Consider the following 25,640-nt stretch of genomic DNA (forward strand, 5'->3'; position numbering starts at 1 on the left):
AATCTCTTGTCTCCAAGTCAGCTCCAGAAGAACCCAATCCATGAGACTAAATGAGACTTGAGCTCAAGGCACAAACTATTAACCTCTGGATTTAGCTCTTTTGTTTTGTCTAGTCCCAGAAACACCAGGTGAACACATGTGGTGCATCCACCACATTCTTGGCCTGGATGGTAAACTTAACCTCCAGGGAGGTAGTGTGTTCTCTATCCTGTCAGGTCAAAGATCCTCCTTAAAGAGAAGAGTGATTGCACACTCCCCTCCACAGCTTTCCCTGAGGTCCCATTTGGATTCAGCCTCTGCTGGGCTGAAGCCTACCATCCATCACCATAAAGCATGCTGTGTTCACAGCCCTTTAACAACCACGGAATGACTATTTATGACTTCAGGCTGCCAGCATAGCTCCCTCCTGGGGGCCTTCTATGTTCTTCCGGGTCCTCAAGGCTTTTCTGCCTTAAGTAGCCTCATGGCTCATCCTCTCTCTGAATAGAAAAGGCCTAGCTGGTTTGCTTAGGGGTGAGAGGATGGGGAAGTTCTATCACTGAAGCCTGACTCTGGGAGTCTGTTGGTCAGATAGGGGAAAGAGGCCCAGAGAGGTGACATGACTTTCCCAAGTTCAAGTCAGTAGCACAGGCGGGACTAAAATATGGTTCTGTATTCTTTTTACTCCATCACGCCACCTGTCCCTAACTCCTAGGGTTTGTCTCTACTAAAATCTAGATTGAGATATAGAGGAGAAAAGAATTGATCTGTCCTGTCCTGAGAGACTTGAGACTTTGAAACACTAGGTACATTGGCAAGCAAGAATGAGACTTGGGGCTAAAAACAGCCCCAAATTAATGGGATTAATGGGAAATCTGTAAACAGAGTATTTGGTCCTACCCATGCCACCCACCCCACATCCTGGTTGGTAAGGAATGGGATAGGTGACTATTGTCTGTAGTGATATGCAGCTATTAACCTGGTTAAAAAAATGTTTTAAATCCTTTTAACCGTGTACTGGTTGTTTTTATGCTTTAATCTTAGATCCAGAACATTTCGTGGAGGGGCAAAGGCTGGAGGGACCAGGAAGGGATGCCTGGGTAGAAGGAGGGATTTATACTTGTATTGTTTAAACACAAGAATCAAGTCATAGTTCCACTTAGCTGGAGTTAGAATAGGTAAATGTTCCAACATTTCACCCTAGGATTCTCATCAACTGCCCAGTAGTGAACATCAGTGGACATTATTTGAGAATTCAGGACTGTATAGTTGGAGTTTCTTCTATTACTTGGCAACAGAAACACCAGAAAGAAGCCAAGAATATGACTCCACCAAACTTCTCCAGTGTTTAAACAACAATAAACAGTGAAACCTCCTGCAGTAATGTGATACTCATTATGTCTAAATCCCTGGAACATATAAATCAGCTTGTATCAGTTTCTGTGGCAGAGGAAAAATTAATGGTTTAATAATAATAATAAAAAACTACCCCCCCACCCCCAAGAGACCAATGTTTGGACAGGAAAGTCTGCAGGCTAGCAATCAAACTTCTTTGCCCAATCTATGTGGTGATACTGATAACTCTGTGCACTTCTGCAAGGCTGTTGGATTGGTGGAATTTGAAACTTGCTGAGTTCTGTGGACATGTAGGCATTCCAAAAATAGAGACAGATGTCAATCTTTTGGTCTTTCTAGAGATGACCTAGGTGGCGTTTATGGAGAAAATGAGCGTCTCATGGGGAACTAACTGGGAAAGAAAGAGCTGGACTCAAAGTCAGGGTTAATGGTGGTTTAGTCCATGAGCCATGGAAGAAAAGGAAATCTCCACTAGATAGCAAAACTGTATATGGTAGACCATCTGTATTGCTAATAAATTATGCCAATGTCTTGTTTATTTTCTGATTCTCCATCCAAGCTAAGCCCCTCCCCACATCCCACCTCAATAAATAGTATCATCAAACACCCCATTACTCAGGCCAAAAATTTAGGAGTCATGCTCTGAGTCCTCTCTTTCTTTCAACCCCTCCCCCGTTTATCAGCAAGTCCTTCCCTCTGCCTACAAAACATCCAATCTGCCCATCATCCCCTATCTTCACTACTCTCGTCCTAGCTAAAGCTACATTTCTCTCTCTCCTGGACTACTGTGCTTCTTAACTGGTATCCCTGCTTTCATTCTTGCCCCTCCCCACCTACAGTCGACACTCTCTTTACAGATTAAATAAGCCCTTGTCACTCTCCGGTTCTAAACCCTCCGGTGCCTTCCCGTTGCATTTAGAACAAAATCCAAACTCTTTATCATGGCTCTTAAAGTCCTACATCTGGACTCTGCCCACCTCTGTCTTTTCTTACCACTCTCCAGCCACACAGGATATATTGCGGTTCCTTGAACAGGCCAACCTCTTCCTTGCCCGCTCCCCGAATGTCCTTTGCACTTCCTTTTCCCTCTGTCTGGAAGTCTTGCCCAGATCTTCATAGATGAGGTTTTTATGAACCTGGCGTTCTCCGTGTAACCTTCCTTCCCTGACCATCCTATGTACCATCGCCGCCCCCTAAACCCCCCATCAGACCGACCCCCAACTTAATTAATAGATCAACACCTAACATTATCTTTATTCTCAAGATCAGTTTTTAACAGTTTCCGTTTCTTCCCCACCAGGAGGTAAGCTTCCTGAGAACGAAAACTTTCTCAGGTCCACTCCAGCAGCCCCAGCACCTACACCAACAGTGCCTGACGCACAGCAGGTGCCCATAGCCATTTCCTAAAAGGCGCAGTCCCGGGGCTGACAGATAGGGCAGAGGCAATGGTAACACAAGGTGACAAGGCGTTGTCACCGACTCCCTCCGCGGGCTCGGGGCCGCCTCCTGCTGAAGACAGGCGGCTCCTGCCCTGTCCAGGACAGCGAGGCGGGCGGCCGAGGAGAAGTCGGGCGGAGCGGGGCCCCAGGCGGGAGGGCCGGAGGGTCCGGGTCGCGTGCCAGGGCAGGACCGAGAGGTCGGAACAGGGTCGTCGCCGGCCGGGACCCGGAGTCGGCCTCGCCAGCGCCGCGGCTTTGCTTCCGGGTGAGGGGCGGGCGGGCCGAGCAGTTCCGGGGCGGGCGGCGGTTCCGGCTGTGCGGGCCGCGCCGCGGCTGCTGGTCCCGGGCGCGCGGAGGGCGCGAGCGGCGCGCGGGGGCCGAGAGGGCACGAGGCGGCGGCGCGGGGTCTCCTGGCCCCGGCGGCGGCCCATGGGGCGGGAGGCGTGAGGCCGCGGCCTGCCCGGGGCTCGGGGGGTGGGGGGAGTGGGGCGGGGAGATGGATAAACTGACCATCATCTCAGGATGTCTCTTTCTGGCCGCCGATATCTTCGCCATCGCCAGCATCGCCAACCCGGACTGGATCAACACCGGGGAGTCCGCCGGTGAGCGGCGGGCGCGCGGGGCCGGATGGAGGACTGGCTGAGGGCGAAGGGAGGGGAAGGGAGACCCGGCTGAGGAGAAGACCGGGCTGGAGGGTGCGAGGCGGAGGCCGGCCTGAGGAGAAGGGGGCGGAGAGGCGATCCGGGCTGCCGGGCCTGGTGGCCGAGGGGCAGAGGGGATGGCGAAGGGGACGCGCGGGTCGCTAGCGGGACCCCCGGGCGGAGGGGAGCTGCGCCCCAGGCTGAGTGCTAAGTGGCGGAAGGGCGAGGAGACCTGGGCAGGGCTGGCGGTCCTGGACCGGGGAGGGAGAGTGAGGGGAGACAGCCGGCGACCTGAGGGACCGTGGAGGAACGAGCTTAGTCCTGGATTTAAACAAACAAACAAAAGTCATGGTGGGAGACGGGAGGAAACTGAGGCACACTGTGAAGGAATTAGAAACCCGCCGGGGAGGCTGGGGCCGGGAGCGAGGCAGCCTATGGAGTGTGAGAGACACCCGAGAGCTGATGGTCGATGAGAGACCAAGAGGAGTCGGGTCCGACCGCTGACGTCCCCCCACCTCTCCCCAGGAAGCGGCGTCCGGGGGAGAGGTCCGGGCGGGGCCGGGTTCTTGGTGCCGGGAGCAGTGGTGCCGGTGGAGGGCGCCGGATGAGAGCCCCCTGCCCGCGCCCCCGCCCAGCCCCTGCTCACTTGGCAGTGTTTGAGATGCATGTGGCTTCCGAGTTTCCCTTTGACGTCTGTGTGGTTATAATTTTGCTTTATTTTAGGCCCCGGAGCTGTAATAACCTTAATAATAAACTTCATTTTATGGAGCATCACAAAACGCTTTAGCGATTCTAATAGTAGTTTCAAAATTAAATAACACATTAGAGTTGCAGGCAGCCCAGTAGCAGTGCCTGCTGTAACACCACGGAGCTGTGGGCAGCAGAGACAAGGTGGTGCCCTCAGGAAAGAGGCAGGCATCTTTCTGAAGGGTATCCTAGGTGAATGCCCTTGCACGATTTTTCTCAGCTCGGGCCACCCTCCACCCTCCCACACACACACTCACTCACTCACACTCACCCAGACCTGTGAGACCAAACCTTTAATTAATGTAACAGCTGCAGGGAGAGCTGATGGGAATAAAGGAATGAGCTTGTTTTCTAACTGCTTGTTCAGTGCAGATGAAGGGAATAATGGGGGGTGGGAATGTCAGACTCCCTCCATGAATAATTTGTTGTAAGAATGTATCACTATGCTGTCAAACTTACTTCTTAAGTATTACTTATGGTTCTGTATTTATCCTGCAATATTTTTAGCCCTTAAAAAAAGCTGTGGCTGGGACATTTGTTGCTTCCTCCTCCGTTCTCTCCCCCATCTAGACCTAGTAACACAAAATCATGCCGTCAGATTTACTGGTTATTAAAATAACACTAAAAATTTCTGCTCGGGCTTCCCTGGTGGCACAGTGGTTGAGAGTCCGCCTGCCGATGCAGGGGACACGGGTTCGTGTCCCGGTCCGGGAAGATCCCACATGCCGCGGAGCAGCTGGGCCCGTGAGCCATGGCTGCTGAGCCTGCGCGTCCGGAGCCTGTGCCCCGCAATGGGAGAGGCCACAACAGTGAGAGGCCCGCGTACCGCAAAAAAAAAAAAAAAAAAAAAAAAAAATTTCTGCTCCTTTTCTTGCCTATATAGTCTTAGCAGAGTTCTTAATTGTAAAGCATATATGATTGTTATGTGACCCTATAGAGGTGACCCTATAGAGGTATTACAGTGGTAATATTGCAATATATAAATGTATCAAACACTTTGTGCACCTTAAACATACACAATGTTATATGTTAATTATATCTCAATTTTTTAAACTGTAAAGCATATAAAGAAAATATCAATGATTTAGAATTTGGTGAAACTATGGGCTTTGTTTCTGAAAATACTGGTGATGTCAGTGTTAGTACTAGTTTGTAGTTATATGTGTGATGTCCAGTTCATGACCTGTTGTTGTTTTTATCCTGATTATGTGTGCAATGACTCCTTTTATGAGACTTTCTTTGAGACTTAACATACTTAGGGCAAACATACTTAGGGGCAAAGAGGTTCACTGTTCTAGCAGATCTTTTTTTGTAAAGAAGTGTCAAGTGGAATCCCAATGTATAAAATAGACTAAATGTCCATGGGAAAGATAGAGTTGAGAGAGGGAAGAGAGAGATAAGTAATAGCATAACATTCCTGAGATGTTATGCTCTATTATATTTGAAAGAAAGCAAGAATAGGATGAATACAACTCCTTCAAAGTAGGCAAAGTCATCTGCTGTGAGTTGCCTTGGAGATGGGAGGGACAGAAGTCCAAGGTTTGAAAGAAGTAGAAGATGTTTGAAATAAATAAATAGTTGTGAGAGAAAGCATGCCAACCAGAGACAGTAGGATTATCTAGCAGTGTGGACACTTCATTGAAGTCAGTGGTCGTGAACATACAGTGTGATAATGGATCTGCTTTGTTGACTGTCTCTGGTAGTGCTCAACTACTTTGTCACCAGTGTGTGGTGAAAGCCAATAGAAGGCTTCATTCAGGGTTGGGATTTGCCAGATATATGCAACAGAATGACAGAGGAGCAAAGGTGTTTAGGGTGTTAGTCAAAATATTGTAATGATGGCTCATGAAATCTTAGCTGGATAAACAGTGAAAGTGAAAAGGGAAAAAGCTGGTATATTTGTCATTGAATAGCAGTTGGTATATGGTCAGTGGAATAGTTGACCTGGGCCCAGTGGAGCTGAAGACTTGACTGGGAGTGATTGATACAGCAGAATGGAAGGGCAGGGCATTGTGGGCACCAGGTCCAGAGTGTGACAGTGGTGATGTGTGGCTGAAGTGGCGTGGAGGCAGTGATTTTTTTTTTTCTAACAGTTTCCCTTGCCATCTCAAGATATCTTCAGTTAAATATTCTGTGGCTAGAAAGAGGAATAGGAGGAGATAGTAAGAACAGGGGGAAATTGTTCAAAATCATATCTAACCCGTTTTTTTTTTTTTTTTTGGCCTAACCACTGTACTGGCAGGGAATCCCCTAACCCGTATTTCTTACGGCTAAATATGTCAGACAATAAGCCCCCCCAAATGTAAAATGAATGAGATGGTATGGTATGTTCCTTTGTTCACTCTTGGGCTTTTGCATTGTGATAAGATGCACCTGAACTTTGCCTAGTGTTTGAGCTTGTATGCTCACTGTACTCTTTTACCTGGACAGATCCAGTCTTGAGTTTAAAAAAAAAAAAATCAGTGCAAAGTTATACTTTCCAAATCAATGAAACATTTACAGGAAGTTCAGTTAAGATCTCAGAGGTGACAGGACTAGCTTTATGCTAAGATCTGCATAAAAGTGACTTCACCTGGTAGCAAAAAGTTAATGTGTTGATTCCCTTTGGTGCATTATACATTGTACAAAAGTCTTGATTGTGATGTTTTTACTGCAGTTTTTTAAATGAACAAAATATGTTTTGAAAATAGAACTCCTGGAGCCTGAAAGTTTCTGTAGAATGTAGTTTGAAAACCACTTCAGTAAACTAGTAAGGGAAAGTTTAGGATTCAGATCCAGACCTTATCACTTACTAACTCTGTTACTTTGGAAAAGTTACCTAGCCTCTCTCCTTATAGTTCCCCTTCTGTAAAATAAGGGTAATAATAGTATCCATCTCAATGGATTGTTGTGATGATTGAGTTAATCCATGTAAAACATTTAGAACAGTGCCTGACACATAGGAAGTGCTCAGTAAAATTTAGATATTGTTATATTGCTGTTCTAGTTTATAACAGGTGTCGGAATCCCAATTTTGAAACTAAAGCTCAGAACTTATTACTGTGAGAACCGACACAGTTTCTTTATTAGATGTTCTTGGAAATGAAGAAACATCAAGAATAATATAGCCAGGCTTAGTGTAAGTCAAATAAATTTGTCTTCCCTCTTGGCTTTGGACTTCTCCATCGCTGTTTCTCCTCTTTCAGTCTCTCATCTCCATATTCTAGTGTCTCTACTCCTCAGCTTCTACTTGAACTACCACAAAAGGAAATGAAATATCCTAAAACAAAAAGCTGAGTAGAAGAACTTCCTAAAATCCCAACTAATAAACTATATTACCATAATATTATGGACCGTGCTTCATACCAGCAGTTTTTATAGTATTGGCCCCAATACAGAGAAAGCATGTTTCTTTAATTTTCATCTGTGTGTGATAGCATTTCCTGAGTTTGTTCTAATAGCTTGCGGATTATGCACACAAACTTTTAAAGATATGATGACTGCCACCTTATTTATTTATTTTTTTACTCATTCTTTTTCTTTTTAAAATTGTTTAGATTGGATGTTAGGGTGTCTAAGGAGTCTCAATAACACCCTCTTCCCTACTTATATCCTGAACTAATTGAGAAAAAAAAAAGAATAAGATAATTAGGAGCCAAAATATTATTTATTATTGATAAAGAGGATATTGGAGAATGTGGCTTATATCCTTGGACAAGTCGCTTCCTCTTACTGGGCCTCAAAATTGAACAGACTTAACTGTCCAATCCCAGGCAGGACTTGGGACCTGCCCTATAAGACTTCCAGCATGAAAGAACAGAAGAGATGAATGCTCCCTTTAGGCAACTTGCTCCCAAGGGCAAAAAGTTGGACCACTTATGCCCAGTTTTTTCTTCTGAACTGTCAGTCAGATGAAGTCATTCCTCCTGATCTGAGAAGGATTGAGTGAGGGGACACAGATAAGCTAAGATATTCTAACAGCCACACCTCTACCCCGCCCCTCATGGATAGAAACATCAGAAATGGGAAAAAAGCATTACCTGGTTGAAACCCAGGATATGGCTGTCATTTTGCAATGAAGAATTTTCTTTTTCCTCAAGTACAAAGACTGGCAGATGCTTGGGGAAATAAAAGACTTTGTGGGGAGGGTTTCATTTCCCATTCTGTTACTCACTACGCTCTCCACAGGAAATGCTGGTAAACCTCAGATAGGGGACTGTGGGCTTGACATCTATCACATAAGAGTTCAAGATCTTTAGGTAGATCCTAGCCTACAAGTTGGGAGTCTTTGGTTTAAAGCATTAAAATTACAAGCTTCCCAAGCAGACCCGTTTATTAAATACTAGAAAATTGTTAAATAATAAGCCTTCTCCTGAACTGTGACAACTTCAGTAATCACAAAGTTGGTTTGGTGTGAAGGAGCTCTGTAACATCAGTTGTTAAACAAACCTATCTATAACTTTGTCTTGTTAATCATCTTGGACATGACTTACAGAGAAGGACATAATTGGGTTACCTAAGAGGGCAAAAATCTTGAGATTGTGCTTTTCTTTAATTTAAAAAGCATTAACAAAACTTTTTCAATGGCCTTTTGAGTCTTTTTCCAGTAAATTTCTTTTTTAAAAGCAGCTTTATTGAGATATAATTCACATAACCATAAAATTCACCTATTTAAAGTGTACAATGCAGTGGCTTTTAGTATATTCATAAAGTTGTGCCACCATCACCACAGTCAATTTTAGAATAGTCTCAGTACTCCAAAAAGAAACCCCAGATGCCTTAGCTATCACCCTCCACCTTCCTGGTTCTTAGTCAGTCTGCTTTCTGTCTTGGTAGATTTGCCTATTCTAGACATTTCATATAAATGGAGTCATACAATATGTGGTCTTTTGTGATTGGCTTCTTTCACTTAGCATAACATTTTCAAGGTTTATCCATATTATAGCAAGTATCAGCAGTTCATTTCTTCTTATTGCCAACTAGTGTGGTATATCCCCGTTTATTTATCCATTCATCAGTTGATGGAAATTTGGGCCAGTAAATTTCTTTGCCTTCCAAGAATAACATTTCTTCATAATGGTAAGGGGGTATAAAATTTTCTCCTTGTTTTTTTTTTTTTTTAATGGAAGATTGTTTTTTTTTGGCTGCGTTGGGTCTTTGTTGCTGTGCGGGGCTACTCTTCATTGCGGTGTGCGGGCTTCTCATTGCGGTGGCTTCTCTTGTTGCAGAGCACGGGCTCTAGGAGCATGGGCTTCAGTAGTTGTGGCACACAGGCTCAATAGTTGTGGCTTACAGGCTCAGTAGTTGGGGCACACGGGCTTAGTTGCTCTGCGGCATGTGGGATCTTCCCCGACCAGGGCTCAGTCCTGTGTCCCCTGCATTGGCAGGTAGATTCTTAACCACTGTGCCACTAGGGAAGTCCTCCTTGGTTTTTTAAAAAGTAACATTATCAGTATTATTTACTTCAACATATCAAATAAGAACTTTGAATAAAAATTCAAAGACCTCACAGCTAGAGAGAGAAAACCCGCACGCCACAACTAGAGAGAAGCCCTTGCACTGCAACGAACATACCACGCACCACAATGAAAGATCCTGCATGCCTCAAGGAAGGTCCCACGTGCCACAACTAAGATCCAGTACAGCCAAAAAGAACCCCCAAAATCAAAGGCCAGTCTTTTTACAGTGTTCACAGGTCGTACTTGAAACTTGAAATCACTTATAATACTGTGAATTTCACAGCATAGGCCAGATTTTCCAATATGAGATTATATTTCCTGAACAAAGCATTTATTCCCTTTACAACCTTAGTTCCAGAAAGCCTCTGTTTTTACCATTATCAACAGAGATGTAGCCACTTCAGGATGAAGGGTGTAAGCTAGTTGGCCTAAAAGTTTGGAGAAGGGGAATTTGGGACCAAGAACATGGACAGAAGCCATGAGAGAATGGAAAAATCTAAGAGGAAGGAAATTCCGAAAAAGATATTACAGAGTGATGACTACTGTTGCATTTATTAGACGCAACCAGACTTGTTGAATTTTTCCTCACTCGACTGCCTGAGCCCCTTTCAAAGCTGGCATAGTAGGAGTCGTATACGTCAGTCCTCCACTGTTCAGCTTAGTGTGTCCTAAAATAGTGTTGTTGTTTAACCCCTTTCCTCATAAATATTGAGTTTGTATTGGAGTTGCAGTGTAGTAAAATGGTCCTATGGGATTTGAGTCAGACATACCTAGATTTGATTCTTGGATTCCCTTTTTATGAGTTTTATGATTTGGGGCATGTAATTTGATTTCTCAGCTGTAAAATGGGGATGATATATTTATCTCAAAGGATGCTTGTGAGAAAATAAAATGTGGCATATGAAGAATTGGCACATGGTCTAATACATAGCAAATGCTCAAATGTTAGTATTATTATATGAAAGATCAAAACATCTGAATTTAAAAATATTTCCCTTTTGTATTATTTGTGTTATTTATTTACTTATATCTTGCCTTGTTCTAAAAAAGTTTTAAGGCAACACGATGTGTCTGTATTGAATATTTCTGAAGTCCTACTTGGTGAGGGGAGGTCTCTGGGAAGACAGACTTTGAGGTCAGTTGTAGTGGTGATATAAGCTTAATGGGATACACGTAAGTACCAAAACCAAGGAATGCATTGGGTTTATATGTTTCTGGAACAGACTAAAGAGGTTTTCTAAGTGAAAGGCAGCCTGGCATAGTGGAAAGGGCTCACAGCTTTGGGGGCTAAACCAACATGTAGTCAAATCCCAGTCCCACTATTTGCTAGCCATGTAATTGATCTTAGACAAGTTGTCGTTGAGGGTTTTTTATTAATAAAAACTATATCATTCAGATGTACTTAATACCTCTTGCAGTACTTCCAATTGTTATGCAGGTTCAGACCCCAACTTTCTGTTCTTCTGTAGATTAGAGTAATATCTGCAGCGCACTGTGAAAATCATTTATTTTGTAAGTTTTTATTTTTTGGCTGTGCTGGGTCTTCATTGCTGCGTGCGGGCTTTCTCTAGTTGTGGTGAGTGGCAGGCTACTCTTCGTTGCGGTGTACGGGCTTCTCATTGCGGTGGCTTCTCTTGTTGCAGAGTACAGGCTCTAGGCGCATGGGCTCAGTAGTTGTGGCACATGGCCTTAGTTGCCCCGTGGCATGTGGGATCTTCCCGGACCAGGGATGGAACCTGTGTCCCCTGCATTGACAGTCGGATTCTTAACCACTGGACCACCAGGGAAGTCCCGGAAGTTATTTTTAAAGGGATATAGTGGTCTGTAAAGCTTTACAGTTGGAGTATAGAGAGTCAATTAGTCTCACCTCAAAGGCTGAAAATAAGTTTGAAATATATGAGATAGTTGTTTCTTAATAGAATAGTACAACTGAATAGCAAATAGTACAACTGTATAATAGCAAATAGTACAACTGAAAATTTAGTTTTTGGCATAAAATTTCTTCTAGTTGTCATTAGCTTCCTCAGTGCAACTGTGAATCTTTGAATTTTTTCATACCCCATTTCAATGCATACTTAAGCAGTGGGCCATATTACATAATCTTATAGGGGAAATTTAGACGTGTAGTAAAGTATTACTGTTTATGAAATTGTTATTATTGAATTATAAATAAGAGCTTGGGCTTCCCTGGTGGCGCAGTGGTTGAGAGTCCGCCTGCCGATGCAGGGGACGCGGGTTCGTGCCCCGGTCCGGGAGGATCCCACGTGCCGCGGAGTGGCTGGGCCCGTTAGCCGTGGCCGCTGGGCCTGCGCGTCCGGAGCCTGTGCTCCGTCCGTAGCGGAAGAGGCCACAGCAGTGAGAGGCCCGCGTACCGCAAAAAAACCAAAAAACAAAAAAAAACAAAACAAAATAAATAAATAAATAAATAAATAAGAGCTTAATCGTGCAACCTAAATGGATAATTGTTTACATAGTGACCTTGTTTTATGTCTTCTAAGTAACCCAAGAAATTAGGTTGTACAGTGACAGCAATGACAATGTATAGGTATAAACTTCATATTTACAACTTTATGATGATTTATGTAAACATGACATTCATATCTTTTTGGTTGTCAGAATGTTTTATTTTCTAGCACTGAAATTACACATTTTTTCCAAGTACTTTTTGGAATTCTTTGCCCAACTAGCAGCTAGCTGCTGAAAAGTTTGATACTTATAAAACCTGGTCCACTGGTAACAACAGGTTGGGGGTAGTAGTAGTAACATTATTTTATTCTTTATTGACTGTAGACTGATGAAAAAGTAATATTTAGCAAAGCTATTGTTGAAATACTAGAGAGGTTAGATAAGAGCATGAGGAAGGATCCTTAAAAATCAAGGTACCTAAAAGTAAATATCTGGATCAAAATCACTTTTCAATAGTATACCTCTGTAAACTTTACTATGTATTCTCTCATTAGCTGTAAATTACAGCTAAATTACATATCCTTACTGAATATGACATGGGCAAGTAGGACGCAGTAGTCCTTTGGGATTTATTGCTTTAGAGTTGACAAAATAAAGATTTGGGTATTGCTATCAATGATACTTACATGTATTTATGAGTATATATAAACCAGCAAGTATAATTTGCTTACATGAAGTTTCAGTATATGACTTCAGTTTTGAAGCAAACATTTCTTTGAATTGCTGAATTTTTTTTTTAATTGGGAGGAAAAGACTGTACTTTTTATGTCTTTATACTAGCTTTGCTATAAATAAAAGGTCACATTTGGTATTTTGACACTTGCTGTTGTGTATATTGAGCAAAAAGGCAGCTGCTGACTTTTAATATAGATCTGTTCAACCAGAGACCATATACTGCTATCGTTAGAGATGTAAAAAGAGTAAAGAAAATGCAGTTGGTTGGGTCAAGTAAGAAAATGGGAGAGGAGAATTTCACTAGGTCTCCCCACTTGTGGTCTATTCACAGTAAGTTATTCACATGGAACATTATTGGGTCTACTTTCAGCTATAATAATAGAAATTTTTTTCAAAAATAGATAGGACATGTTCAAATTAAGGCAGAGATTTCCAAAGCCATTTCATTTATATGACCATTTCATTTATAAAGTACCATCCATTTTAATAAAATAAATCTTTAATTTACTATGAGTATTCTGTAAATCTTCCCGTAGATATTTCGTATACCACTATACTTTATTCCAGACAGTCTCACAACAGATGTTTATTAAGGTATGTGTGGTCTGTAAGGAACTGTATTAAATATCCTGAGGGATTGCATTTAAGCAAATGAAAAAGTATTTTATCCTTGAGGAACCTGTACTGTGTTTGGGAAGATAAAGTTATATACATAAGAAATAAGTGTCATAGGTGATGAAACTACTTTCTGCCCAGGTGGTTGAGGAGGAGGTAGAATTTGAGCTTAATAGATTATACATTTAATGATGAGTATTTATGAAACTCAATTCTTTCTTTTTTTTTTTTTTGGCCGCGTCCTGCGGCATGTGGGATCTAAGTGCCCCGAGCAGGGATCGAACACATGCCCACTGCACTGGGAGTATGGAGTCTTAACCACTGGACCGTCAGGGAAGTACCAATGATGGTATTTAAATAATTAGGAAGACTTGGGCAGTGCTTGAAAGTGGAATGGCAATGAGTAAACATATATAGAAGACAGGGAAATTTCCATTTCAGTTCATTTCTATACATCGCTGCTAAATTTATCTTTCTAAAGGATAAGGATAGTAATAATTGCAAATACTTATATAGCATTTACTTTATGACAGATACTTTTCTAGGCACTTTACATGTATGAACTAATTTAATCCTCACAGCATCCCTAAGTGCTGTTAGCCCCACAGAGATACAGAGAAATTAAGTAACTTGCCCAAGGTCACATAACTGGTAAGTGGAAGAGCTGAGGTTTGAATCCAGGAACTGTAGCTCCAGCGTCCTGGCTCTTAACCACTGCATATGCTTGAAACAGAAACCTTCAGTGACTCTTCATCTGCCATAGCACAGAAGGCACTCACTCAAGGATCTTCACAATATGGCTCTTGCTTACCTTTCCAACCTTAGATCCTACATTTTCCCTATGTGGATCTACATTCCAGCCCCTCTGTATTACTTTGTTTCCTAAATGCGATATATAGTCTCATCTCTAAATCTTTGCTTATGTTGTTTATTCTCAGTCTGAAATGCCCTCTCACTCTTCACAGTTCCTGTTGTATCAGCATCCTACCCATCTTCCAAGCGTGTGTCAACTGCTGTCTTCATAAAAACCTTTTTTGATCCCCTACCTAAAGTGATTTTTCCCTCTTGCATGTTTTTCATGGTAGCATATCCATATCATGGTTATATGTGTGTTACTTGCCCTGTTTTCTAGTGTAGATTTTTTAAAAATAAATTTATTTATTTTCGGCCACATTGGGTCTTTGTTGCTGCGCACAGGCTTTCTCTAGTTGCAGCGAGTGGAGGCTTCTTATTGTGGTGGCTTCTCTTGTTGTGGAGTACAGGCTTTAGGCACGGGCTTCAGTAGTTGCGGCGCACGGGCTTAGTTGCTCCATGGTATGTGGGATCTTCCTTGACCAGGGCTCAAACCCGTGTTCCCTGCATTGGCAGGCAGATTCCTAACCACTGTACCACCAGGGAAGTCCCTCTAATATAGATTTTTAAAGTTCCTTAAGAACAGGGCATAAAATTTATTGGTCTCTGTACCTTAGGTAGCACTCACACCAAGCTTGCACATGGCAGGAAAGAGGAAGTGTTATGGTTGACACTAAGATTTTGAACCTGGAGTAGGGAATAGAACTGGGAACTTTGGAGAGTGAGCTGCTTTAAGGACAAAAGTGATGATTTTGGTTTAGACGTTATGTTTGAAGTGAGAGTAGAATTCAAATATCAAAGCAGAAAGGAGCTAGTCAGGAAAGAGGACTATTTGGCATTCCTAGTTGTCTTATCTCATTTTCACAAACACGATACTTACATTGTTACATATGCCAAATTTTTGTTCAATAACTGCATGTCCACAAAATTCATTCTTAATTTTTTTGACAGATTATCAGTTGGTTTTTATTTTGGAAAGTAAGGTCCAGCAACCATCTAGTTATTCCCAACTTTGAAAAGATATTATAAGATGAAAGTTAATTTGTAGGTTGATTAGTTGATTCTCTGGGTCAATACAGAAATTAGATTCCTAAGCAAGTCTGTAAGGCCATGTTATAACTGAAACATTTACTTCTGCATCAAAAAAAATAGTAGAAAGCAATACAGTTGTATTACTAATAAATAGCTTTTAAAACGTTAAAAAGGAATAAGAAATGGTGGCTTATTTCTCTGATCCTTTAATTTGTCAATTTGACTTTAAAACTTACGACATTTCTTTTGTGTGATATAGGTGCTTCACTGAGATTCTTCTTACATTTGTCAACAATATTTTGGGTCATTTTTTTACTTACAAATTGCCCTGTCAAAGGCAGAAAAAGGACTTGCAGAAAATGTATGTTTAAGAGATTTCCTGAAGTGGAATAACCTGAGATATAATTAACTCAGTGGAGATGAGGAAGATTGGTATGAGTGCATGAATGTGCATGTGATATGTATGGTGCATGATGGTGGTGAGTGGACATGGGGAAGATAAGGAACTTGTAATGGGTAAAACAAAGTGATACAGAATAGGCTAGATCCAACGCTCCTCATTCAACCCCCATGGGAGGGGCCGTGAGTCCTGGCTAGTATGGTTACTGTTTGTTGAGGGGCCCTGTGAATGGATGGAAGGAGGAGGAAAACAGTATTTTATATGCCAATTGGGGTACAAAATGGTACAAATTAAGTATTTTTAACTTGAGGAGTACCTCTATTGAAACTTGGCTTCTAGTTTAGGCTTTGCTGTAGATGTTTTGTTTGTGCTTGAAAAATTACCTAAATGTTTATTCTTTATTTTCCCCAACCAAAAAATAGTTCTGTGTTCCTCCTTCACCCTCATGAATCCCATCTCTTGATTTAAAATAAAAGTGGGTATATATGATACATTGAATTCTTAGAAAATTATTTTATTAAGAAAGTTATAGTGAAAGGAGTATGGGGGTGAAGCCAGAAATCAGTTCAAATTCTGGCTCTGCCATTTCCCAACTATGTGGCTTTGGACTTGTTGTTCGGCCTCTGAGCTTTAGTTTCCTCATCTATAAATGGGGATAATACCTCTTATCTTGCAAAGTGGCTGTACGAATCAAAGTTAATATACCTGAAACACCTACCACAGTACAGTCACCTATGATAGATAGCTGTTGTTAAGCAACTAAATGGATTAATCTGTTATCACATGTGATACATAAAATAAAATGTTGCAATTGGCCCATCATATAGTCACCAAAAGCAATCTGATTTTTTAAAAAAATATTTATTTATTTATTTTTGGCTGCATTGGGTCTTCGTTGCTGCACATGGGCTTTCTCTAGTTGTGGTGGGTGGGGGCTACTCTTCGTTGCGGTGCGCAGGCTTCTCATTGTGGTGGCCTCTCTTGTTGTGGAGTGCGGGCTCTGGGTGTGCAGGCTTCAGTAGTTGTGGCACGTGGGCTCAGTAGTTGTGGCTCGCGGGCTCTAGTGCACAGGCTCAGTAGTTGTAGCAAATGAGCTTAGTTGCTCGGCGGCACGTGGGATCTTCCCGGACCAGGGCTCGAACCGGTGTCCCCTGCATTGGCAGGTGGATTCTTAACCACTGTGCCACCACGGAAGTCCTGATTTTCTTTTAAACTAGGGTGTATCACTGTGTTAGACCTGGTTGACCCTATCATTTTTACCATACATGCTGTACGATGCCCCTGATGCTTAACCTGGATTGCTGCCTTCTTCCTTCCACCTTAGTGCACTAAGAGAAAAAAGTACCAGGAAGCCTATTTAAATGTTTTTATACAAGTTCTGTTCTGCATATCAAAGGTAACATGTATTTGGGGATTTTCCAGTAATGATGACATATTATACTAAACCATTAATATTTTGTCAACCTTCTTACTCTAGCTAACATTTGCTAAGTGGGTTATGGATGTAGTCTGCCGTCCTAAAGTAGATTTCTCCCTAACCAGCTAAGTATATAAGTCATGACGCTGACCTCATTAGTTGAAGTCAGTAACCAAGTATAAAGAGTTCTAAAAGTAAAGGGTGATTGATAATCACGGGTAGCCTGTAAGATAATTTGTTACAGTTCTATTCATTTGCTTATTATGAGCATAAAATGAGAAACTCTTTATATTTTCTTATCCTGTAGATAAAATAATTACTTTGAGAGTTTAAAGTTTTAAAATCATTAATTGAATCACTTAAAAAACCATAGCAATCGGAGGGCTTCCCTGGTGGCGCAGTGGTTGAGAGTCCGCCTGCTGATGCAGGGGACACGGGTTCGTGCCCCGGTCCAGGAAGATCCCACATGCCGCGGAGCGGCTGGGCCCGTGAGCCATGGCCGCTGAGCCTGCGCGTCCGGAGCCGCAAAAAAAAAAAAAAAAAAAAAAAAAAAAAAAAAAAAAAACCATAGCAATGAATCTTATTTAAAACAGATGTAGACAGTCATGTTAGATCACCTTTAGGACTCCTGCTCTCAGTAACATTTAATGTGTTAGGATCAGAAGACAAACTCATGTATGTTGAAGTGTGGCTGATATAGGACTAACCCCCAGAGCTTTGGAGGACTATTTCTAGTATCTGCCTACTAACCATCCAGTAGGTAGCTATCATCCATCAACCATTTACAATCACACCAGTAGCTGGTAAGATGTCTGCTTTAAGTGGACCACCCTGTATTTAAGATTTCATTTTATTTTATTGTTTTGACTTACAAGTTTTATTTTATTTTAAAATTTTTATTGGAGTATAGTTGATTTACAGTGTTGTGTTAGTTTCTGCTGTACAGAAAAGTGAATCAGTTATACATACACATATATCTACTCTTTGTTTAGATTCTTTTCCCATATAGGTCATTACAGAGTATTGAGTAGAGTTCCCTGTGCTATACAGTAGGTCCTTATTAGTTATCTATTTTATATATAGTAGTGTATATATGTCAATCCCAATCTCCCAATTTATCCCTCCCCCTTTAAGATTTTAATTAATGTTATTGTGAATGTCTTCAGAGTTATCGGGGGGTTGGGTGCATTATTGGTTTTCCCTACTGTGCTATTTCTTTTATTTTTTTTTATTTTTAATTTTTACCTCTATAAATTGTTGGCCGGTGCTTTTGTTCTCTTTGTTAGCCTAGAGTTAACAAAAATACTTTATCCCTCATATATCACCTCCTACTGCCCTCTGCCCTCCCTCTTTAGGAACTTGATGTGGCAAATCCCCACCTTGACTTCAAGCAGTTCACACCCAGGTGAAAAAGTCTGGCTGGCAAATGTCATCAGCCATCCCAAATGGTCAGGACACTGGTGCAGTTCCCACTGACTTCTTGTATCCACTTAGATATCACCCAAAGCCCTCTACTATGGTTGAGGGCTCCAATCTTCTGAGCTTGGGGTTTTTCTGAGTTAAAAAACTAAAAAGGAAACTCCATCCACTTCTCTGAGGAAGAGGACTGTCTTTTAACTGTATTATTATAAGCAACATAGACACTTACTCCTTTTCTGTGAACTTATTCTTTTCTACATTCCAGAAATTCTTTAGTGATTCTGCTTTGTTGTTGACATTTTCCCATGCTGTTATAGAATTTTTCTACATATATATTGCTTGGGTCATTTCAGTGGGATTTGGAGAAGGAAGGAGAGCAAATTGATTCACTTTATCTCCCAAAGGTGTTTAATAAATGTTAATTGAATGAGAGAAATCAAAAGAGATTTAGTCCATATTTGCTTATCTTTTAAATTTTTATTAATAATGGGAAAAGTTGTGATACAGTAATTTTCCTAAGTCACACTTCTTTTTTTTTTTTTTTTGCGGTATGTGGGCCTCTCACTGTTGTGGCCTCTCCCGTTGCGGAGCACAGGCTCCGGACGCACAGGCCCAGCGGCCATGGCTCACGGGCCCAGCCGCTCCGCGGCGTGTGGGATCTTCCCGGACCCGGGCACGAACCCGTGTCCCCTGCATCGGCAGGTGGACTCTCAACCACTGTGCCACCAGGGAAGCCCAGTCACACTTTTTTTTTTAAGGTAAGCCAGAAAAGGTTTAAATTCTGTAGTCCCCATATGGCAAGAACATCTGTGTGACTGGTTAGGATGCAGGAGACATTATAGTTAAGTGGCTAATAACACAGACTCTGGAGTCTGGATTCAAATTCTACCTGTACCACTTGCTAGCAGCATGATCTTGGCCGACATACTTCAGAGGTCTCTTTGAAGGTTAAAAAGTTCATGTATATAAAACAGTGCTTGGCACATAGCACTGTGTGTCAACTAAAATTAATGGGACTAACTTTTGAAGATTCTTTGCTATAATCTTTTCAGTAGCCGTAGGCAGTTATTTTAAAATTGATCATAAATGCTATGTAGTTTTAGGTTATAGATATAAATGTCACCATACTAGAATATAGATTCTAGCCCGTGGACAAATGGTCAAATTTTTACCCTATATAAAGAATAGTACCACTACTGTAATGAAGGGCAAAGAGGACGCTTTGCTTGAACCACATATGTGTGTCACATATTCAAAAAAATAAATTAAAAATGATAGCAAGAAAGTAAATCCTAGTATTGAATACAAATTGAAACCAGTGAGCCTGACTATATGTCAAATTGATAATGTAACTATCAAGGAAAAAAGAATTAAGTAACTTTTGAACATAGTGCTTTCTTAATAGTATATAGCCTAAGGGCAAAGAGACCAGCAAAGAAATATTGAACTTAGCAAACCCCCTATAGTAGCTCTTCACAAGAAATGTTATTCCCATTTTGCTGAAAAAGAAGCATATTTAGAGAAGGATTTGCTTGGCATCATTTAATTAGGTGGTAGACTGGATTTAAAAGCCCGTGCTCTGTTCTTTATGCAGCACTACTTTTTTTATTTTTATAGCGTGCTGTTCAGGTGAGTCCCTGGTTTCTTTAGTACCTCCCTTTTCTTGGCATCATCTATAATATTAGTCAGAACCCCATTTTCAAGAGCTTCCTTAACCTCTCGCATCTCTTTTCCTTCAAGAATTTCATTCCGTGCAATCATGCCTACCTTTTTGAAATCTGCCTTCCTAAATTAAAGGGTATGTGACACTTCCCACCCTTTTCTTTACGAATTAAGGTGGCCTGACAGATCTTTCTCTTGATTCTCATTCCTCCTACTTCACCAGTAATTAGTTTCCTGCTGAATTATAGCTAGTGTCAAAGTCATGATTACTTACGGGCATAGTCTATTGATAACTGAGCCTGAAAGTTGTAAATGAGAGACCTGCCTTCTTAAAGACATATATCTACTTGTAATTTAACATATCTTTTGAGGATTTGGTGGTGAGACATGTAGCGGGGAGAGTGATAAAGAATGCAATTGTTGGACCTGCATTTTTTCCATGAGAGATAGTAGAAACAAGTATCACTTTATAAACTGTGATTTTGAAATGATTCATTCATTAAAGAAGGCAAACAAAAATAGCAACGAAACAAAGACATAATAACTGGTTGTTAAATGAACTCTGTCCTTTGAAAAGCGAATGATTAAGGGAGAAAATATGTAAATAACTTGAGTACACAAGCTGCTATTTGAGATTTTGCAGAGTAAAAATGATAGGAAGAATTAAACTGTACAAGAATTTAGTTGGATCTTGCTTAAAGTACTTCGTGTTGTAAATCTCCAAACTTACTTTTTTTTTTTTTTTTTTTTTTTTTTTTTTGCGATACGCGGGCCTCTCACTGTTGTGGCCTCTCCCGTTGCGGAGCACAGCCTCCGGATGCGCAGGCTCAGCGGCCATGGCTCACGGGGCCAGCTGCTCTGCGGCATGTGGGATCTTCCCGGACCGGGGCACGAACCCGTGTCCCCTGCATCGGCAGGCAGACTCTCAACCACTGCGCCACCAGGGAAGCCCCAAACTTACTTTTAAAATAAATTACAGAATTTAAAGAACTTCTTGAATTAGCAGAATCAAAATGGAATTCAGTCTATTTTTTAATCACTCATGAATTACTGTCTTTAAAGTGCATGGCTTTAAAATGTAATTTTAAATAATATACCAGAGAAATTGTCCAGAAAATCTAGGCCCAGAATTTCAATATAATTTTAAAAGGAAGTAAGGTTGGCAATCAGATTAATTTTTAAAAATTGCTTTTTAAGCAATTTAATTTAAGAATTTAATTTAAGAATTTAGAAAGAATTTTCTAAAAGAATTGCTTTTTAAGCAATTTAATTTAAGAATTTAATTTAATTTAAGAATTAAGAAAGTAAAATAGTGTTATAGTCTTTTATTGGATTAACTGAGTTTCTAAACACCTGGAGAAAATTAATTTAGTATTTCCTGTGCAAAGTTGTTTGTGGAGAATGTGCCATTGTCTGTGGAAACGGGGTCTATGAGACCTCTTTGTTGATGTTTCTAAGGTTTTAACTCTCTGGACAAACATACAAAAAAATTAAACTGTTCTACCAAAATATTACTAAATAGTAAACTTTGAGCACAGTGTCGAATCAGACCTTTTTCATGCTGGTACCTATTCATTTAGCCTGTTATTCAGTTCCTTCATTTGTATTGTTTTGAGAATTAAATGAGCATATGTAAAGCACTTAATAATACCATGAATGGCACTAAAAAAGTGCCCAGCATATAGTGACAGCTATTATTATTTATCCTTTTTCCTCCTCCAGATTTATGAGTGATAGGGAAACAAAATTTATTTTGAGCACCCTTTATTCTAATGTCAAGGTTTTAAAGGAGAGTTTAGGACAAAACCAGATTTTTCTGAACCCAAACACTTGAGATTTTGTTTGGGAAATGAGAAAGACAGATGCCAAATATCTACTCTACTTGTGCAGTGACAAGAAGATTGAATTTCTAATTTGTTTCCTGCCTCAAGCCCTTGCCTTCAGTTCCTTTGTCTCAATATGAAAATTTCTGTATTCGTTTGGAGATTCTTGTCTGACTGAAACAACAAAGAACAGTCTCCAGGAGTTTTAGTATGGCTAGCTAACCATAACTTTCTGGAAGAATATCTGGATGCAGTTTCAGCTTTTAAAGTCTATCATGTTTTATGTCATTAAATTTCTGTAGTTCTAAATTATTGATTTCAGTTCTTTTCCTAGGTTGTGCCCATCCATTTTAAGAGCTGTATATCTTTTATGCAGAAAATACAAAGAATGTAGTTGACTATCAATAAAAATTATTATTATCAATTAAGCTACTGGAGTTTTCCCTTCTTAGTTTCAGGATGTAAGCATTACACCAAACACATACATGCATATACGTATATACCCATACATACAAATGTAATTTTCCTTTATTGTGATTACTCAATTGCTTAGGTAGTAGAAGTTATGATATTTGTTTGATTATAATCATTTCAGCAATGTCATGGATAAGCTGCTGGTCCCTGGACTTTAAAGAGAGAGGCTCCGGGACTTCCCTGGAGTTCCAGTGGTTAAGACTCCATGCTTCCAATGCAGGGGGTGCGGATCGGATCCCTGCTCAGGGAACTAAGATCCCACATGCCGCACAGCATGGCCAAAAAAAAGAGAGGATCCTAACATCAGAAGCACATAATAATTAATACTTTGTAAATATCAGAAGGGTGTCTTAAACTTATTTCTAAAACAACTTGTTTTTATTTATTTATTTATTTATTTTTTTTTTTTTGCGGTATGCGGGCCTCTCACTGTTGTGGCCTCTCCCGTTGTGGAGCACAGGCTCCGGACGTGCAGGCTCAGCAGCCATGGCTCACGGGCCCAGCCGCTCCGCGGCATGTGGGATCTTCCCGGACCGGGGCACGAACCCGTGTCCCCTGCATCGGCAGGCGGACTCTCAACCACTGCGCCACCAGGGAAGCCCAACAACTTGTTTTTAAATTGAAGTATAGTTGATTATATTAGTCTCAGGTGTGCAGCATATTGATTCAGTATTTTACAGATTATATTCCATTAAAATTTATTATAAGATAATGGCTGTAATTCCCTGTGCTATATAATATATCCTTGTTGTTTATCTATTTCATACATAGCAGCTTATATTTCTTAATCCCATACCCTTCATTTGCCCCTCTCCCCTTTGGTAACCACTAGTTTTTCTATATCTGTGACTCTTTCCTTTTTTTTTTTTTTTTTTTTTTTTTAAATGGTACGCGAGCCTCTCACCGTTGTGGCCTCTCCCGCTGCGGAGCACAGGCTCCCGACGCATAGGCTCAGTGGCTGTGGCTCACGGGCCCAGCCGCTGTGCGGCATGCGGGATCCTCCCAGACCAGGGCACGAACCCATGTCCCCTGCATCGGCAGGTGGACCCTCAACCACTGCGCCGCCAGGGAAGCCCACTCTTTCCGTTTTTAATTACCTTTTACTATACTGAACCTCTTTCTTTTAGGAATTGTTATATATAACCTTCTCAGTCATATTTCCTTTAATTTTTCCTTTTCTAAAACCTTATTTTCCCAAAGGCGATAAATTATATATTTCCTGTTCTACATTTACGTTCTGCTTAGCATTCCCTCACTATCGTATATGTGGATGAGTGTATATGATCAGAGCATTGTTTCCTTTACACTTTCTGCAATGTTCATGTTTTTAAAAGTTATAAAAGGTAGATTGTTTAATGTACATTCCTAGCATTTTAAATACTTCCAAGTTCAAAAGTACTCTTTCTCAAGGCTGTTAGATACATGTATGATTCATAACATGAAACAGGGTTGCCTGTTTTTCTTTCTTAATTGAGTTGACATTTATAGTCTTCTAGCCTTATCATCTGTCTATGGAAAAAAAAAATCTAACATACTTTAATGTCATTATCATAGATCTTATGGTTTGAGAAAATTCTCCTTTCTTCAATCTCCTTTCCAGTTTTAAAGCTTTTATCTCCTTTCATTGTGTCACCAAAATGTAGTTTGGCAATCAATTGACTTGGAACTTCAGACAATTAAATCTTCTGGACAGAAAATGCTGTTATGTTCTTAAAGGCTTTTCAGCAGTTATTTGGACCTCTCATAGAAATTTCTAAATTACAGGATTGCTAAACAACTTCACACAAAACAATGTTTGGCTAAAAAGACCATTTTCTCAGATTCCTTCCCCATAAACCCATGTTTCTCTACCCAACCCCCCAGATTCAGAACGTTTCCTAGCAAAATTTCTTCTGAAGTCCGTTCTTAAGTTAGAAGAAATCTATACAAAGGACAACACCACATTGTTTTAGACATATTATATATATATATTTTTTTTTTTTTTTTTTTTTTTTTTTTTTTTTTGCTGTACGCGGGCCTCTCACTGTTGTGGCCTCTCCCGTTGCGGAGCACAGGCTCCGGACGCGCAGGCTCAGCAGCCATGGCTCACGGGCCCAGCCGCTCCGCGGCATGTGGGATCTTCCTTCCGGGCCAGGGCACGAACCCGCGTCCCCTGCATCGGCAGGCGGACTCTCAACCACTGTGCCACCAGGGAAGCCCTAGACTTATATTTCTTAATCCCATACCCTTCATTTGCCCCTCTCCCCTTTGGTAACCACTAGTTTTTCTATATCCGTGACTCTCCTTTTTAACTTACCTTTTACTCTACTGAACCTCTTTCTTTTAGGAACTGTTATAATCTTCCATATATATGGAATCTATACTGTCTATTCAAACTTGACCCAGACTCAGAACTGATAAATGCTCTGAGCCTTAGTATTCTCTTGGGTCTTTTATTTTGCAGACTTACCTGTGGATAGATACTCATTGGGATTCAGAACCTATCATGCATCATCACAGGAAAAGATTCAAATACAGTCAAAGTATGTGAAAATCAAAACTGTATTTTCCAAACAGTCATGTTAAACGTGTATGTCTGTATAAAGCTTAACCAGCTAAGGCAGGTCAGTATTTCTCCATTTGAAAACTTAGAGTGTCGAAACATTAAGTGTTTCATGCATATTTCTAGGCAAATTGTGTGCCAGTGCTTTTTTTTTTTTTTTTTGTGGTACGCGGGCGTCTCATTGTTGTGGCCTCTCCCTTTGCGGAGCACAGGCTCCGGACACGCAGGCCCAGCGACCATGGCTCACGGGCCCAGCTGCTCCACGGCAAGTGGGATCTTCCCGGACCGGGGCACGAACCCGTGTCCCCTGCATCGGCAGGCGGACTCTCAAACACTGCACCACCAGGGAAGCCCGCGCCCGTGCTTTTCTCTTTACAATTAAATATTTCCAGTAGTTCAGGTCTTTTTTTTTAAGTATTCTATTGAGCTGACTAATGATCACAAAAGTGATTCTGGCTTATGGTTAGTTTATTCCATTCTTTGCAAAGTATTTTTTACCTACTCTAGAGCACAATGCAATAAATAAGACCCAGTTTTAGTGAGAACTACAAACAATTTAACAGTTAATTGGAATTCAGTAAGAAGAGTGCTGAAATAGTAGTAAATGCATATTGCTGTGGGAGTGCATTGGGGTGCATCTAATTCAGGCTTGGAATGTTAGAA

The 25,640-nt window shown here is 41.0% G+C and overlaps 1 protein-coding gene across 1 annotated transcript in view; it reads left to right on the plus strand.

Moving 5' to 3' along the window:
* The first annotated feature begins 3,269 nt into the window (after window positions 1-3,269).
* Window positions 3,270-25,640, plus strand: part of MOSMO (modulator of smoothened) — a 57,883-nt gene continuing 35,512 nt past the window's right edge. Inside the window, exon 1 of the mRNA XM_032606634.1 lies at window positions 3,270-3,376. Within this exon, the coding sequence (XP_032462525.1) occupies window positions 3,271-3,376 (106 nt within the window). The 5' untranslated portion in view covers window position 3,270. The remainder of the gene's footprint in view (window positions 3,377-25,640) is intronic.

The sequence above is a fragment of the Phocoena sinus genome, chromosome 15 (genome assembly GCF_008692025.1).
Source record: "Phocoena sinus isolate mPhoSin1 chromosome 15, mPhoSin1.pri, whole genome shotgun sequence".
NCBI lineage: Eukaryota > Metazoa > Chordata > Mammalia > Artiodactyla > Phocoenidae > Phocoena > Phocoena sinus.